This window comes from Hippocampus guttulatus, chromosome 1 (assembly GCF_054856545.1).
Source record: "Hippocampus guttulatus isolate MCC_2025c chromosome 1, RoL_Hgut_1.0, whole genome shotgun sequence".
Taxonomy (NCBI): domain Eukaryota; kingdom Metazoa; phylum Chordata; class Actinopteri; order Syngnathiformes; family Syngnathidae; genus Hippocampus; species Hippocampus guttulatus.
This window is the reverse complement of record NC_141261.1, coordinates 31,420,057-31,435,240: the sequence shown is the minus strand read 5'-3', so window position 1 is coordinate 31,435,240 and position 15,184 is coordinate 31,420,057. Positions and strand designations below refer to the sequence as shown.

The window sequence follows — 15,184 nt, the reverse complement described above, 5'->3', positions numbered from 1 at the left end:
CTGGGACACATGCACACTTGACACCATACTGAAAAGGCCTTAAGTGAGTTTTGCACCCTGAACCTCTTTGCTGTGAATTGCTACTGGGCTGCCCTCTTCCGTTCTTTCCTGAACCAGATAATTTACAGAATTACTGTCTGCAAAATGAGGCATGCACGGCCTATAAAAGCTGGGGATGCAGCTGGGAAAGAAATTGAGAAGCAAACACTGCGTTAAAGCAAGCTAAATTTTAACACCAAAAGACATTTTCTTCATCACTGTACCGCCCCCTATGGGCCGTCTTTGTGACGCCCCTTCCATAACTTTCTCCCTCCCTTCCCCAGTATCTCGCCTCCTCCTCCAACGTACCCCCTTATAGACTATTGCATTAAATCGCTTTTCATTCCCTTGCAATGGCAGCCGTGCGAAGTGGAGGATGTATGCCTTTGGTGCAGCCGCACGACGGTAATTGTTCCATGAAGCGTTTGGTGCTTTAGATGTTGATGAGCACCACCAGTTTGCGTCAACCAACCAACCAACCAACCAACCGACCAACCAACCACCATCAAGTTCCACTAGTTGCAACGTTTTGCCGAGGAGCTTGATGTGTTCCCGCCGCTGGAGGAAGAGGATTTGCGCATTCTTACACGGCCACATGCACTGAATTAGACGCCTTATGCTTGGCGTGAGAGGGGAAAAGTGCACACCAAGACACGGGCTGGTGCACGCCGCAGCACCAGTGGCAGCAGACGCGGAGGAAGGGAAGAGAAGAGGGAGGGGGGAGATTCGTGCTTCTCCCTGCGTGCACATGAATGAAAGTCACGGCGCTGGTCTCCTCGAACGTGGGATTACTGTGTATTCCCCGAAGCCCCTTTCTTCCTTCATCCCCCCCACCCCCAAGCGACATCCTTTTTTTGTTTGTTTTGTTTTGTCTCCCAACTTTAGCTGTGGCTTTCTTTGAAATGACACCGCCAAATTTATTTGCTGGAAGAAGACTGGAGCCAATATTGGCGCGCCAGCTGACTCGTCAATGAGACTGTGTGATGGAGCTAAACGCAGAGGAGACTTGAATCTTAAGGATTCTCCTGCAGCCGACACCGGGGTGGACCAAAATCCATGTTTGCACCAAGACCGGAGCCCGAAGAAGGGCTTTGGGCGTGATGTATTTTTCATTTTCATTTTTGTTGGTGTTGCGGGATGCGTTGGCGTTTACAGGCATCTGCACGGTAAGCGGATCATCATTAACACGACCAGACATAGGCTGTAGAAAAAGCCTGCTCTATCCATGGTTCTGAAATGCTTTTGACGTCAGTGAAGTTCATTTTTGTATTGATGTAGGTGTGTGCCGTAGAAAAAAAACGAGTCTCTGTGCTTTGCCCACGGCAGTTTTACGCATTGCAAATCATACAAACGTTCGCGCATACCCGCGCAGAATGCACAAGGACGTCAAGATGCATTGCATATAAAGTCCTCGTCGACGGGTAGCACATAAAAACCAAGTGCATGTTGCTGGTGTGTTATAGACGGAGCAGATTTGGGCATGTTTGCTGCGTCGGCGCGTAAGCTTTCGTGGTCTCTTAAGGAGGGGTAAGAATGGTGTGTGTGTGTGTTGGCGCGCGCGTGTGTGTGCGTGTGTGTGTGTGCGCGCGGGCGTATTTGCGTGCGCGTGTGTGTGTTTGCGCGCGCGTGTGTGCGTGTGTGTGTGCGCGCGGGCGTATTTGCGTGCGCGCGTGTGGCGAAGGCAAAAAAAGAGAGGGAAACTATCTAGGCTTCTTAAAGAAAATGCCAGATATATAACATGATTGGAAAATGTACCCCCTTAATAAAATGGGATCAAATGATTTGCCTTTTAATTGACCAATACCAAACGGCTGGTGACGGTTCCATCTCTCTGTTTTTATCCTTTTTTTTTTTTTTTTTTGCTAATCACCTCTGGCTATCTGGTCATGGGAGCACTTTTTTTTTATGTTGGAGCCCCCAACCCCCCTGATGCCTGGTATGTGGGCTGAGTGATAAATATTTTGGCGATGGGATGGGTGGGCTGCGGTGTTTGTTTGAAAAATCAAATAATATAATGTATTTTTATAATCAAAAATATCCATGTCTGGATGGATAGATCATCAGACAAGTACTCGTCCACACCGAAAAAAAAAAGATCCTTTGGATTCACTTCATTCGAACATGTACATCGGTTGCACATGATTAAAATGTGGTAAATGAGTAATTTTCCCATGTCTCCCTCCCCCCAATAAACAAATGACATTTTGTATTTCGAACATATTTTAATCATGTACAATACAATACAATACATGCTGATTTATATCGCGCTTTCACAACAGCGGTAGCTGTAACAAGGCGCTTAAACCAAAAAACAATAACTTTTTTTTCCTCTGTGTAGTAACCTGTTACATTTTAGCTTACGTGTTATTGTGTCCTCCTCTCTGCTAGTTTTTGAGAAATGCGCAATGTAACACACATTTTGACGTTCGATTTTTATATAATGTCTGTGTGTTGAAATTGTGTATCTGTTCTGTGCTTTTTTTTTTTTTTTCTGGTACCGTGAAAAAAAAAGGACACAATTAGCTGCCGTTTGTAGGCCTGCTGAGGTTTGCTTATTCAAATGCTGGTCATCGATATGTCTTTTGGCCAACTTGTGCTTTTAAGCGTGGCAGTCGTACCTGTGTAAAACAGCACCCGTCCTTTCTCTTTCCCTCCCCAGATGACACCTCATACTGACACCGCACTTGAGTGAGCTGGGGCACCTTCTCCCAGGAAACATGCATTTCTGGGCACTGAATATAATCCTTGTGATTGCATCATCTCTGAGGCTGGGCGAGATGTATGACAATTACGGGGAAATCTGCCGCAACCTGTGCACATGTGAGGAGAAGGAAAGCATCCTCACCGTCAGCTGCGAGAACCGCGGAATCATCAGAGTGACGGAGATCAGCCCGGTTCAGTTCTCCACGTACCACCTCCTGCTGACGGGAAACCTGCTGAAAAAACTGTCGGCCAATGATTTCATCAATTACACCGGAGTGACCATCCTGCACTTGGGGAACAATGACATCTCAGAGATAGAAACAGGTGCCTTCAACGGACTCCAGGGATTAAAGAGGTTGCACCTGAATAACAACAAAATTGACATTTTGAGAGATGATACATTTGCAGGACTGGAGAGTTTGGAATACCTCCAAATCGATTACAATTACATCAGCAACATTGAGCCCAACACCTTGAGCAAACTGCACCAACTGACGGTGATGATTTTGAATGACAACCTGCTGGCTTTCTTGCCCCCCAACATCTTTCGCAATGTCCCCCTTACGCATTTGGACCTGCGAGGGAACCTGTTAAAAATGTTTCCGTACGTTGGCCTCCTAGAGCACATGGACAAGGTTGTGGAATTACAGCTGGAAGAGAATCCCTGGAACTGCTCATGCGAGCTGATTGCTTTGAAGGCCTGGCTGGAGAGTATCGCCTACACGGCGCTGGTGGGAGAAGTGGTGTGCGAGACACCCTTCAGGCTCCACGGGAGGGACCTGGATGAGGTGTCCAAGCAGGAACTATGCCCGAGGAGGCCACAAGAGGACACGGTAAGGCCCGCGCCCCCCAGCAGCACCAACGGATATTACCATACCACGCCGGCCGCTGTCACGGCCTCGGCCACCTCATCTGCTGTCTTTCGGTCCTCTTCCAGACCAACCAAGGGCAGTCGTCAATTTAACCGTACTAGGTTAAAGCCCACCTCTCGACTCCCAGGCGGTAGCCCTTACAACTATGGCCCCATCATCGCTTTTCAGACCAAATCGCCTGTGCCTTTGGACTGCCCCACGGCCTGCACGTGCAACCTGCAGATATCTGAAATTGGACTGAATGTAAATTGCCAAGAGAGAAAGATCGAAAGTATCTCTGACCTAAAACCCAAGCCATACAATCCGAAAAAAATGTATCTCACTGGAAATTATATCCCCGTCGTACGAAGATCAGATTTTGTCGACGCCATTGGATTGGATTTGCTTCACCTGGGAAACAACAGGATAACTGTGATCCATGACAGGGCTTTTGGGGATTTAACAAATCTGCGTAGGCTGTATTTAAATGGTAATCTCATGGACAGGCTGACGGGGGAAATGTTTTTTGGGTTGCAGAACTTGCAATATCTTTATTTAGAGTACAATAAAATCAAGGAGGTTGATGCGGGCACATTTCGTTACCTGACCAATCTCCAGCTGCTGTTTCTCAATAACAATCTCCTGAAAACATTACCTTTGGGCGTTTTTTCCAGCCTCTCCCTGTCTCGACTTAATCTGCGCAACAACCGCTTCCAAAACCTGCCTGTAAGTGGTGTTTTGGATCAGCTGAAGCTACTGGTGCAGATAGATCTCTTTGAAAACCCCTGGGACTGCTCCTGTGATATTGTGGGTATGAAAATATGGCTTGAGCAGCTCAGTGTAGGCACAGTGGTCAATGAGATCATGTGCGAGACACCCAAACGGCACACAAAAATGGACCTTCGCTCCATCTCGTCGGAGCAGCTGTGCCCCGACCACTCTGACGCGTACGTCTCACCAACCCCCCAGACCGAGGAGCCGTTAGACGACCGGGTCATCCCCACGGATACCTCACACAGGTTCAACTCCTCCAGCAGCACTGTCCCCTTGTCAGTCCTCATCCTGAGCCTCTTACTTGTCTTCATAATGTCAGTTTTTGTGGCCGCGGGTCTCTTTGTTGTGGTGATGAAGAAGCGCAAAAAATCCCAGAGTGACCGCACGAGCACCAACAACTCTGACGTCAGCTCCTTCAACTTGCAGTACAGCCTCTACAGTAACCGCTCAGGCACCAAAGCGAAGCCACTGGCCGGTCACGTCTATGAATACATCCCACATCCGATGGGTCACATGTGCAAAAACCCCATCTACAGATCAAGGGAAGGAAATGCGGTGGAGGATTACCGTGACCTTCACGAGCTCAAGGTGACCTACAGAAGTACCCCAGATGAGGAGAGGAATCGCAGCATGTTGAGGAGCCCCGCGTACAGCGTTAGCACTATTGAACCAATGGACAACCCCTCCCCGGTCCAGGATGCGGACCATTTCTTTCGGGGCATCCTCGAGTCTGATAAGCAGTCCCCTCATCAGTCCATCTCATCCCTCCCAGTGGGTGCGAGTTTAGAGTACAAGTACACCGGCCCAGTGTCATATACCTACAACCCTAATTTTGATGTCAGGCGTCAGTTCTTGCACCCGGACAGGATCAGAGAAACGGTGCTCTACGGCACCTCACCCAGTACTGTTTATGTGGAACCCAACAGAAACGAATACTTGGAGCTAAAAGCAAAACTGCAGTCTGAGCCCGATTACCTCGAAGTTCTCGAGAAACAGACCACCTTCAGCCAGTTCTGAGCCACAGAGTCATTCATTCCATTTTACCCCGTAGGGAAACTTTCTTGGGTGCCTTGGCACAAAGACAAGCAGGAGGAAACTGGATTAGTCCTGCGGGGTGTGCCGAAGAACCTTCTTCTTATTGGTTCAACTTGGACACTATCAGAATGGGGGATGAACACAATTGCTAACTAACGATGCAGTTTTTATTTTTATATAGCAATGATCACAAATTTGAAGTGTATACATACTGTAAGTCCCGCTTCAAATTCAGGAATATAACCGTGCATATGGTATATTGTCAGAAAAGAAAAAAACATGTTGATACAATCACCCCTGGACAAAACAACAATAACAGAAAACAAAACACACTGTACAGCAGATGATAAAACTGTGTAGGATTATTTCCTGCTGTAGTCTGTAAGTACTGTAAGTATTTATTGATATAATCTGCCATGTCTTTTCAATATCAAACTTTTGATTCTACATCGACATTACCTGTGTCATCATACGTCACCATTTTCAGAAGCAAGAAAAAAAAAGGCTTTTGTTTCGTAGTTTCATTTCTTGTAGCTTGGCATTGTAAAGTGGCTTTCTAGTTTTGAGGGAAGTGGCACACCCCAAATACAAAAAAAAAAAGACTGTGCCAATTGCTGAGGAAGAAGAACAAAAAATAGTATGTTTGTATGTGTTCAGCACTTTTGGGGAATTAGAAGGCAAGTTCACAAGCTCTCATATAAAAGATTATATTAAAAATGAATTGGTATCGATTCTTAATATATAGATTTATTGAAACAAAACATCCTCAATGATATTTGAAGGTTTGATTTTGTTGTGTAATGTTGCTATTTTAATCTATGTAACACCTATTTTTATACAAGCGTTGGCAGAATCTCTATCCCTGAACGAGTCTTATGTTTTGGATTGCTTTGTTGCACTTCTTGCACTATATTGACCAAACTATGTTGTTGTCATCAAATAAACATGATGTCGGTTCTCATGACAAGTGCAGTTCAAGGCTGTTGGTGATAGTATGACGAACTGGGGGTTGGGCAAGGGTTCACTAGGTTGCCAAAAGGGTGACACGTACTTTGAGAGTAACAATTTGTACCAGCCCCAGGTACACAAAAGGGTCCCGAAAAGTTCCCAAGCAGAAAAGACAACCACCAAGGTGACAAAAAAAATAAATAAATAAAAAAATCCTACTTTGAGGAAATTATTTCTTGAGACAGCCAAGTGTACTCCCACACTAAAGTCCCACACTGGAATATTACTGTTAATGTAAATACTGTACTGCCATTGTCAAGGGTGGAACTGGAGTGAGACTCAATATACTGTTCATGATCAAATAATCCAGTGACCAAACGTAAATGGCAGGGATCTGGACTAACTTTTTTTTTTTTTTTTTACTAGGAGCAGCGTGGCCCCTAATCTGCAATTTTAGGGGTGCAAGTAGAAGATTAAGTAGATATTCATCACACTCTTTTTCACTATATTACTGATCAACGGGTTGGTTGAAGTCTGGAGAAAACTTTGATATGACTTTGATGTCAAGCTTGATACTCAAGAGCATGGCAAGTTTATTGGCGCAGATGTTAGAGCTTTTTAAAAAAAAATGCTTGTTTTTATTCTTTTAAGTAAATCCCAATAACAATAAACTGCCTCTGGATTGAGAATTGGCTGCTTTTACAGTGTACACGATTTGAATTCAATGAGTAAAGAGCATGTGGCTTTTGGAAACAAACTACCTCAGTAGTTGACCCACTTAAATATACTCTGGAAGGTTTAGCAAAATGCAGCATACGAATGTGACAAGCTGAAATGATTGGAAACCTTTGGGCTATTTCTTTGAATGTCAGTTTATCTCTGTTTCAATGTGGTCACCTTTGTGTAGCAAATTAGTCGCCATCGTTTCATGAAAAAGCCGAAGAGAGCAGAAGGCACCATTTGGGAGATGAGGAGTCCTGGAACTGAGTGCAACTGTGGACATGTCACAGACGTGTAAGCAGGGGCAGTGAATCATAGCCAGGATGTGTGTGTGTCTGTTTGTGCGCGTGCGTGCGTGTGTGTGATCGTGTGCGTGTGTGTGTGATTGTGTACGTATGTGTTTTTGCGTGTCTCTATGCGTATTTTAGCCTTCGAAATAATTATAGTTGACATATTCTGATATGGGCGGCCCGGTAGTCCAGTGGTTAGCACGTCGACTTCACAGTGCAGAGGTACCGGGTTCAATTCCAGCTCCGGCCTCCCTGTGTGGAGTTTGCATGTTCTCCCCGGGCCTGCGTGGGTTTTCTCCGGGTACTCCGGTTTCCTCCCACATTCCAAAAAAACATGCATGGCAGGCTGATTGGACGCTCTAAATTGTCCCTAGGTGTGAGTGTGGGCGTGGATGGTTGTTCGTCTCTGTGTGCCCTGCGATTGGCTGGCAACTGATTCAGGGTGTCCCCCGCCTACTGCCCGAAGACAGCTGGGATAGGCTCCAGCACCCCCCGCGACCCTAGTGAGGATCAAGCGGTTCGGAAAATGGATGGATGGATATTCTGATATGGAAGCATTGTTGTCTATGGACAATTTCTTTTTGCTAACGTGCCAATCCTTACAAAACTAATGGATGCTGTTCTAAATATTGCAGAGGTGAAAAACTTTTTAGATTTGACAATTCTAGAATCCGGGAGAGGATGAATTGTGAAAAGGAAGGAACTTTTGACATCATCTGCAAGTGTGTGCAAGTATGCGCCTCCCTGAAAGTTTTTGCTTTATCATTGTTATGAACAAGTGACCTTTCCACAGTTGTTGGGACAATGCAAGTAGTGTGTGAGTATCTGTGTGTGTGTGTGTGTGTGTGTGTGTGTGTGTGTGTGTGTGTGTGTGTGTGGAGTCCTGCCAGTTAAAATAATGCTTTTAATCAGTCAATGGGCTTTTTAGGTCTTAACATAAACGGCGGCACAAAAGCCGGTTATATGATTCCCTTCCATTAATCTCTCAAAAGCTTTGAGTGTGTTTCACCGTTCTGTTGTGCTGCTCTCCAATGTAGTCAGTGATTCGAATGGTTTAAGAATAACTACAAAAGAGTAAGACTTTTTTTTAATATGAAAAACACTTAATCCCCTTGAAGAAAACATTGCCTGCAGTGAAATATGTGAAAGTGTTGCCTCGTGCAAAATAAGAGCTCAGCAATACAAAGCATTTCTTATGTGCCAATGACGACAAAGTTAGCTCTTTAAAACAACACCAGAAAACACTTGTTGTGACTCTTGACTCTTGAAGTCACAACAAGTGTGATGAAACAAACCTTTTTTTTTTTTTACATTATGATGCTTTACTTTTTGGAACCATTTCACACGAGCCGTATTCGCTTGGACGCTTGAACTCAGCAGTCATGTTACAACATTGTGAAAATTCCAGCCTAATTATAACTCAATATTTTTTGGCAGGTGCTTGTGTTTATGGTAAACGAATCAGCTTGAAGCTGCACACAGATACAGGGCTAAATTTCCTGCCTCAGATGCATCTCAGTGGTCGGACCTGCTTGGTCCCCATGTTGTAGTGCATCATGCTGGTAGGTTACGTTGTGTGTGTGTGTGTGTGTGTGTGTGTGTGTGTGTGTGTGTGTGTGTGTGTGTGTGTGTGTGTGTGATGTGCCAAACAAGTGCACATCAAAGTTTCATTAGTTAACCCACAAGGAATTTTCAGAGTAAGTGTTGAATCAGAACAATCCTGATACTGCGGAGAGCAAATCTTCAATCTGCGGCTTGAAAGTTGGTTTTCTGCGGGCATTAAATAATGACCTAAAATGACACACTATAAAGCAAATTAACGTTCTGATAAAGTAAGAATTCTTTTAGAAAATTATCTGTGGAACATTGTGGTCATAAAATAACCAAGATAAATATTCTCTTTGTCCCTCTTGGGCATATTTAATAATAATAGTAATAATGTATTTAATTTTCATTGCTTGTAAAGTGCAAAACATTTCACCAAACTATGGGTTTTTATATGGGTTAACATTTAAAGAGTAAATCAACCACTTGTCCTGGATGTTGTAAACATACTGCTTTTATAACAAATGTAATTCAACCACAACGGGTGACACGGTGACCAAACAGTTAGCCTGACAGTGCAGAGGCGCAGGGTTAGATTCCGGCTGCGGTCTTCCTGTGTGGAGTTTGCATGTTCTCCCCGTGCCCGCGTGGGTTATCTCCGGGTGTTCCGATTTCCTCCCACATTCCAAAAACATGCATGGCAGGTTAATGGAAATGTTGTCGCTAGGTGTGAGTGTGAGCGTGAATGGTTGTTTGTCTTCGTGTGTCCTGTGATCAGCTGGCAACCAGTTCAGGGTGTCCCCCGCCTACTGCCCGAAGACAGCTGGGATAGGCTTCCCCATGCCCGTGGCCCTCATGAAGATAAGCAGCTCAGATAATGGATGGATAATTCAACCACACAGACAATTCATTTATGATGCAATAACGTGACATCATCTTTAGTAGACGTCCCCCGTTATGGTACGCCATTTTAATTGGACGTCTCCATGAAATGAAAAGACAGAAAAGCGTCACTTCTTTTCCCCAAAATAATTGCACCACCTCCTGCATTATTCCTCTGTTGATGTACAGTGATAAAAATGAGCCCCCACACATTGGCTGATATTTATTTTAGTGAAACACTGCCACGTGTCGTCGTCTTCCATGAGCCACTCGACATCGCATTCGTGTCACTTCAGGGACACGTTCAGTTAACATCGGAGGATGGTGGGGTTTCTTTATTTTTTTTATAATGGGAACAAGAACATAAAAAAAAAACACTGATTTAACATAATCATTGGACGTGAGCGTCACTTCGTGCAGTATGAATGTAGCCTGTCTGACAGCTACGTGGAACTATGAAATGATTTTGCTTTAATGTAACGTCAGAAACAACTCACATGCTTTAATGTATACTCAAAATGCAGATAAAATCAACAACTATCAATAGCATTTACATATTCCATATCTTCTGCACATCCAAGCATTCACTGTAGTTTTTTTTCTTTGACAAACATTTTTGTGTATGGGTCAATGACAAATGAAGCCCATATCGCACTGAGGGACGAATGTGTTTTGCGATGGTAGAAAATGTTGAGTTACCATCAGGGTTCGTTCAAGGTTGCAAACGTTCACCAAACGATCGGCAGAGGTTTGAATGTTTTTTTTTTATTATCCCAAGGAAATTTCAAACATTCAAATTTGATCATATTGAAAAGAAACTTGATTTTTTACTGAACACACCTTTTACATTTTTGTTTAAATGATCATTAACGTTTCCTGAAGAGGTTCCTCTGACAACGGTAGTTTTTTTTAAATTTGCTGAGCCTGCGCTGCTCAACTTTGAACCGCACGAGTTTGCTGCCTCGGGTTTTGCAATAGTCAAAATGTATTAGGGGTTAACCACTGCAAATATTTCTTTTATGTATTTGATGAGGACATGAATTAATAGTTTATCACCTAATTACCAGTAACCTGATGGATTCCTCCCACCCCAGGCACTTTTGAACCTTGCCCAATCTGGGCGACTCAACTTAAACCAGTTTGAGGTTGCTGGCTCGGGTTCTGCAGTCACAAAGAGCATGCCCTCTATGAACAGAACCTCTCCCTTATCATCGTAAATGATATTGGTTTGTGGCCACGTGAACAAGTTCTTTTCACTCAAGTGCACCATGGATATTATGTGAGCTTCCGCCCAAACAAGTCGGGAGATCTGGCCCACACATGGCAGCTCATCATAGGTCACGATGACTAACTAACTTGTTACTCAGTTCTCGAAGAGTTTCTCCCTTCTTGAGTCAGGGGCATAGTCATTGTAGAGAAGTGATTATTTCTTCCTTTTCTCAGACCTCTCTTTACTTTTTGCACGATAAGCTTCCCTTGCAGCTGGATCATTGTTTGTGCGTGCCCTGCCTCATGCCGATTTTGATTTTTCTTCAGTTGAGAGAGGCGTCTAAAATGTAGAAATTGTCACACACAACAAATGTTTCAAAGTGTGTAATATCTCGACATTCAAAACTAGCAAACAATGTACAAGTTTGATGGATCGTCATAGAGCTTTGAATAGCGTGAAACTTATGGCCCACTGCTCTTATCTGACTAACTGGTTACACCACCTGACTTTGGCAACTAACCTCAAATTAAACTGGTTTCTTTTGGATGTCAAATGATCAAACTCAAGAGTATCTCATGACTAAACTGAAAATATGTGAGCTGTGTTTTTTTGTTACCTGAGCAACTGTGATGTCATTTTCAGTCCAACAGAATGTGGTAAAATGGCCGCCCCAGCTGGAAAAATAAACGGATGGATTTCAATTTGAAATTCATTCACCCCAAACACACTATTAATCAGAATGCCGTGTTTAGAATAGTGGGGGCAAAAAGAACATATTTTTGCAAAGAACATTTTTGGGGTTTACGTCAACTTTAAACAAAGAGTTTTATCATCAAATATATTTTTCTCATTTTCTTTTGTACCACCTGACATTGAAAGTGTAAAAGCTTACATCTGAATGTTTTTTTTTTTTAATTCAGTATTTTACTGAGTGCTACAGTACACACCTTTTAGCTTAGTCCTGACGGTCACTTGCTGATAAGGCATCCTATCTACAGCTATTGTTTCTTTAGTTCAAAAAGTGTTTATGGTTGTGCTACCCTGACATTTAGAACATCAAATATTTTGGACAAAAAGTTTGGATTTCATTGTTTTAACTGCTTTGAAACTATTCACGTTGAAAAAAGAAGAGAAAAAAACCCTTCAAATAAAAATGATGCTAGGGTGTTTTATTTTCACTATCATGATCAAAATAATATTTGAACAGTTTCTAAGTTTGCTCACAGTTGCACCAACTGACATCTTAGGGCCTTAGAAGCCCAAACGTTGGTGAATGTAATCACTTGACTTTACCAAAACATGCATGAAAATAAATAGGTTGTGTAGAATAAAGGTTTTTAGGACCCAGACAGAAAAATCTGCATGTCGTTGACCCATTTGCACCACAATGTATTCTATTTGTGCATTTTCTATGACTTCCAGCATGTCAAGATATGGTACATTTCATCTGTGGCATGTGGCAGATTCCCCCACCCCCACCCCCTCCACCACCACCACCAAAAATCACCCTTATCCTGCTTATCTGAATTGAGTTACATGTGAGAATATATATATATATATATATATACAGTATATCTGAGGTCACTTGAACCATTTGGTGTGCATTCAGTCTTAAAAACATGACCATTTTTAATTTACCTCAATGAGATATTAAAAGGCGCTTGTAAAGTCTCCTGGCATCTCAGCCATACTGTATGTATGCATGATAATTAAGTTAATGCCGGCCTCAATGGACACACAGGGGAGGTGGACACATTCCATACGCTTCAGTGTCTGCCCAACAAACGCTTGCCATCCTGATCTGAGCAATTGATTCCAATGCGATGCGGTTAATTGAGAGGGCAGGGATGGCATCTGACAGGCTCCGATGGCTCCCATGATTGCTTTAATCAAAGTGGTTAATGGAAATCCTTCAGGCATGCAGAAATGCGCAAATGTTCATCAGCACTCAACCGACTTGGAAAGGCGGTGACGGCAGCGCGATTCACAACTCACAGTGCTAAACGTGCAGAGCGGCTACTTTTAATGTTTTATTTTTCAGTCAAACACACAGCAGTCGACAAGCCATTTGCACTGGCGTTCTTGGCCTCAGGCTTTGCTGCTTTTACTCTGTATTGTGGTATGGGAATGACTTATTTTGCAAACAACAGAACAGTTTAAGTCCATGTGAGACTTTTTCCTCACAGAATTCAGGAGGATTTTGTATTCAATGTATTCCAATGTCATACATATCCTGTATATATCTATAGATAGATAGATAGATAGATAGATAGATGTGTGTAGAGAGAGAGAGGCCAAATTCTGTCTTATATTGCGGGACCAAAATGTTGTCTTTTTATCCCAAGTGTCATTTGTCAATGGGTTGTCCAAGTTCTGAACATACAAAAGTATCTAGACAGTTCCCCTTGTAAAATTGAAATTAAATTCAAAATGACAGTTTCACAGACTCCCAATCTCACCACTCCAGTTATTTGTCATCTGAGCCTCTTGCATGTGTTGGATGCCTGCATGTTGTCTCCTCACGCAATCTTTTCAATTTGATCCCTCACGTCGACAAAACATATTTAAATGTTAGCCCTCAAATGTTGAAAGAAAGCCTCATTTCTACCGCTTCTCACACCATAGACATCTAAATGTTTGTTTCTTCTGACAAGGCTTGCAGTATGACACAGAACAAGACGAAGAAGCATCTCGCCCCAAATGGCCGATGTGTTATGTCATTTCTGCAGCGAATGCAAAAGATTATACAATGATCGATGGGGACCACTTTTAATTCAACGTCGGTTCGATATGCTCTCAATATGTCTGTTAGATACATTTATGTGTCACGTCACCCGCTCCTTTTTTTTTTTCTACTTCTCGTCGAGCCGGAGCTAAAAGCAGTACCGCACATTTCCATGGTGACGACTTGCTCACGCCCGGCTGCGCGAGAGACTCACGCTGCTCAAGTACAATGTTGAATTCAGTGTGTTGCTTATTATTCGCTTCGCAGGATGATTCCATTTTTATCAGAAAGGAGATGCGCTTGCTTGTCGAAGCCGGCATACAATTAGATGCTCTGTTGTTATTGGCAGAACGGGCGGGCCTCTGTCGAGGATTGCGCTGGCTTTGCGGATGCCTCATAAAGACCAGTAGGTGGGCGGATTGCAAGTTGGGTGGGGCCGATGCCACTCAGGCTTTAACAGCCCTTCGATTTGCTGTATGATTCCTCTCATTTTCTCTCTCTCTCTTTGTTGCTCTGTGTGAACGTGCGTGACTCCTCACCTGCTCCCATTTTATTTCCCTTCACGTTTCTTTCCAAGTGCAGCAACGGTTGTGTATTAGAGTCCACGCTGGGGGTGAAGACTCGCTGAATAAAACAGCATCAGGCAGGAAACGTGCTATTAGTCACAGGAACGTGAGACGGGAACGTGCTGACAAACTTGGGATGGCGAAAAAACAGACGAATCCAAAAGAGTTACTCGTTTTCAGCTCATGAAGTGCAGTGAGATGTGTGTGGTGCTGCTGCTGCTGGATGACAACTTCTCTTTTTCTCGTGACCCTCCCCCATCATATCCATTAGCACAGGAATGAACTCCTTGTATGAAAGTGAGCCGAAAGACAGCAAAGAGGGCCTGATGCGAATTCAACAACTGATTACACAGACAAATTAATTTGTACTATATTTACATCAGGTTCCCGCATTCTTTTTTCTTTTTTTTTTAACTGCACTCTCTTGTCTCTTTCCACTCCTCCTACAGGAGCTGTTATGATTTCATTTTGCTGCGGCATGTTATAAATCAGAGCAGTCAACCGATCCCCCTAACAAATTTAGCCATTAAGAACAAATACACGAGGAGAAATATTACAATTCAAAGGCAAACTGGAACGCAAGACGGTATGCAATTGTTCTAATTTGCCACGCACAAGTGAGATAACAGAAGGAATTAGCGGCAAATGAAACCTCAAGAGATTCCGGACTCATCTAACTGTCAAGACGTGATTATAGACTCCACGTGTGGGACGTCGTGGGAGTAGACGCTTATTGAATTATGCCAAAATTAACCCATTAGCGGGGTGGAATTAATCTAACCAACTGGAATGTGACATGTGACCATGTTTTCATTTTTATCACAGGTTATTCGAGGGGACATGGTTATTGTTATCATTCCGATGGTTTAGATTTACGATGAGAAATTCAACACATT

The 15,184-nt window shown here is 43.3% G+C and overlaps 1 protein-coding gene across 1 annotated transcript; it reads left to right on the top strand.

Annotated features, from left to right (window-relative positions):
- Window positions 1–407: 407 nt before the first annotated feature.
- On the top strand, window positions 408–13,331 carry slitrk5 (SLIT and NTRK like family member 5). Its single transcript, XM_086126228.1, has 2 exons — window positions 408–1,205; window positions 2,699–13,331. The coding sequence occupies exon 2, from the start codon at window positions 2,757–2,759 to the stop codon at window positions 5,382–5,384; it is 2,628 nt and encodes an 875-aa protein (XP_085982354.1). The 5' UTR covers window positions 408–1,205; window positions 2,699–2,756; the 3' UTR covers window positions 5,385–13,331.
- Window positions 13,332–15,184: the final 1,853 nt, after the last annotated feature.

What these genes read in the sequence shown, in the direction of transcription:
- slitrk5 (XM_086126228.1), top strand. Translation starts at nt 2,757, where the DNA reads ATGCATTTCTGGGCACTGAATATAATCCTTGTGATTGCATCATCTCTG.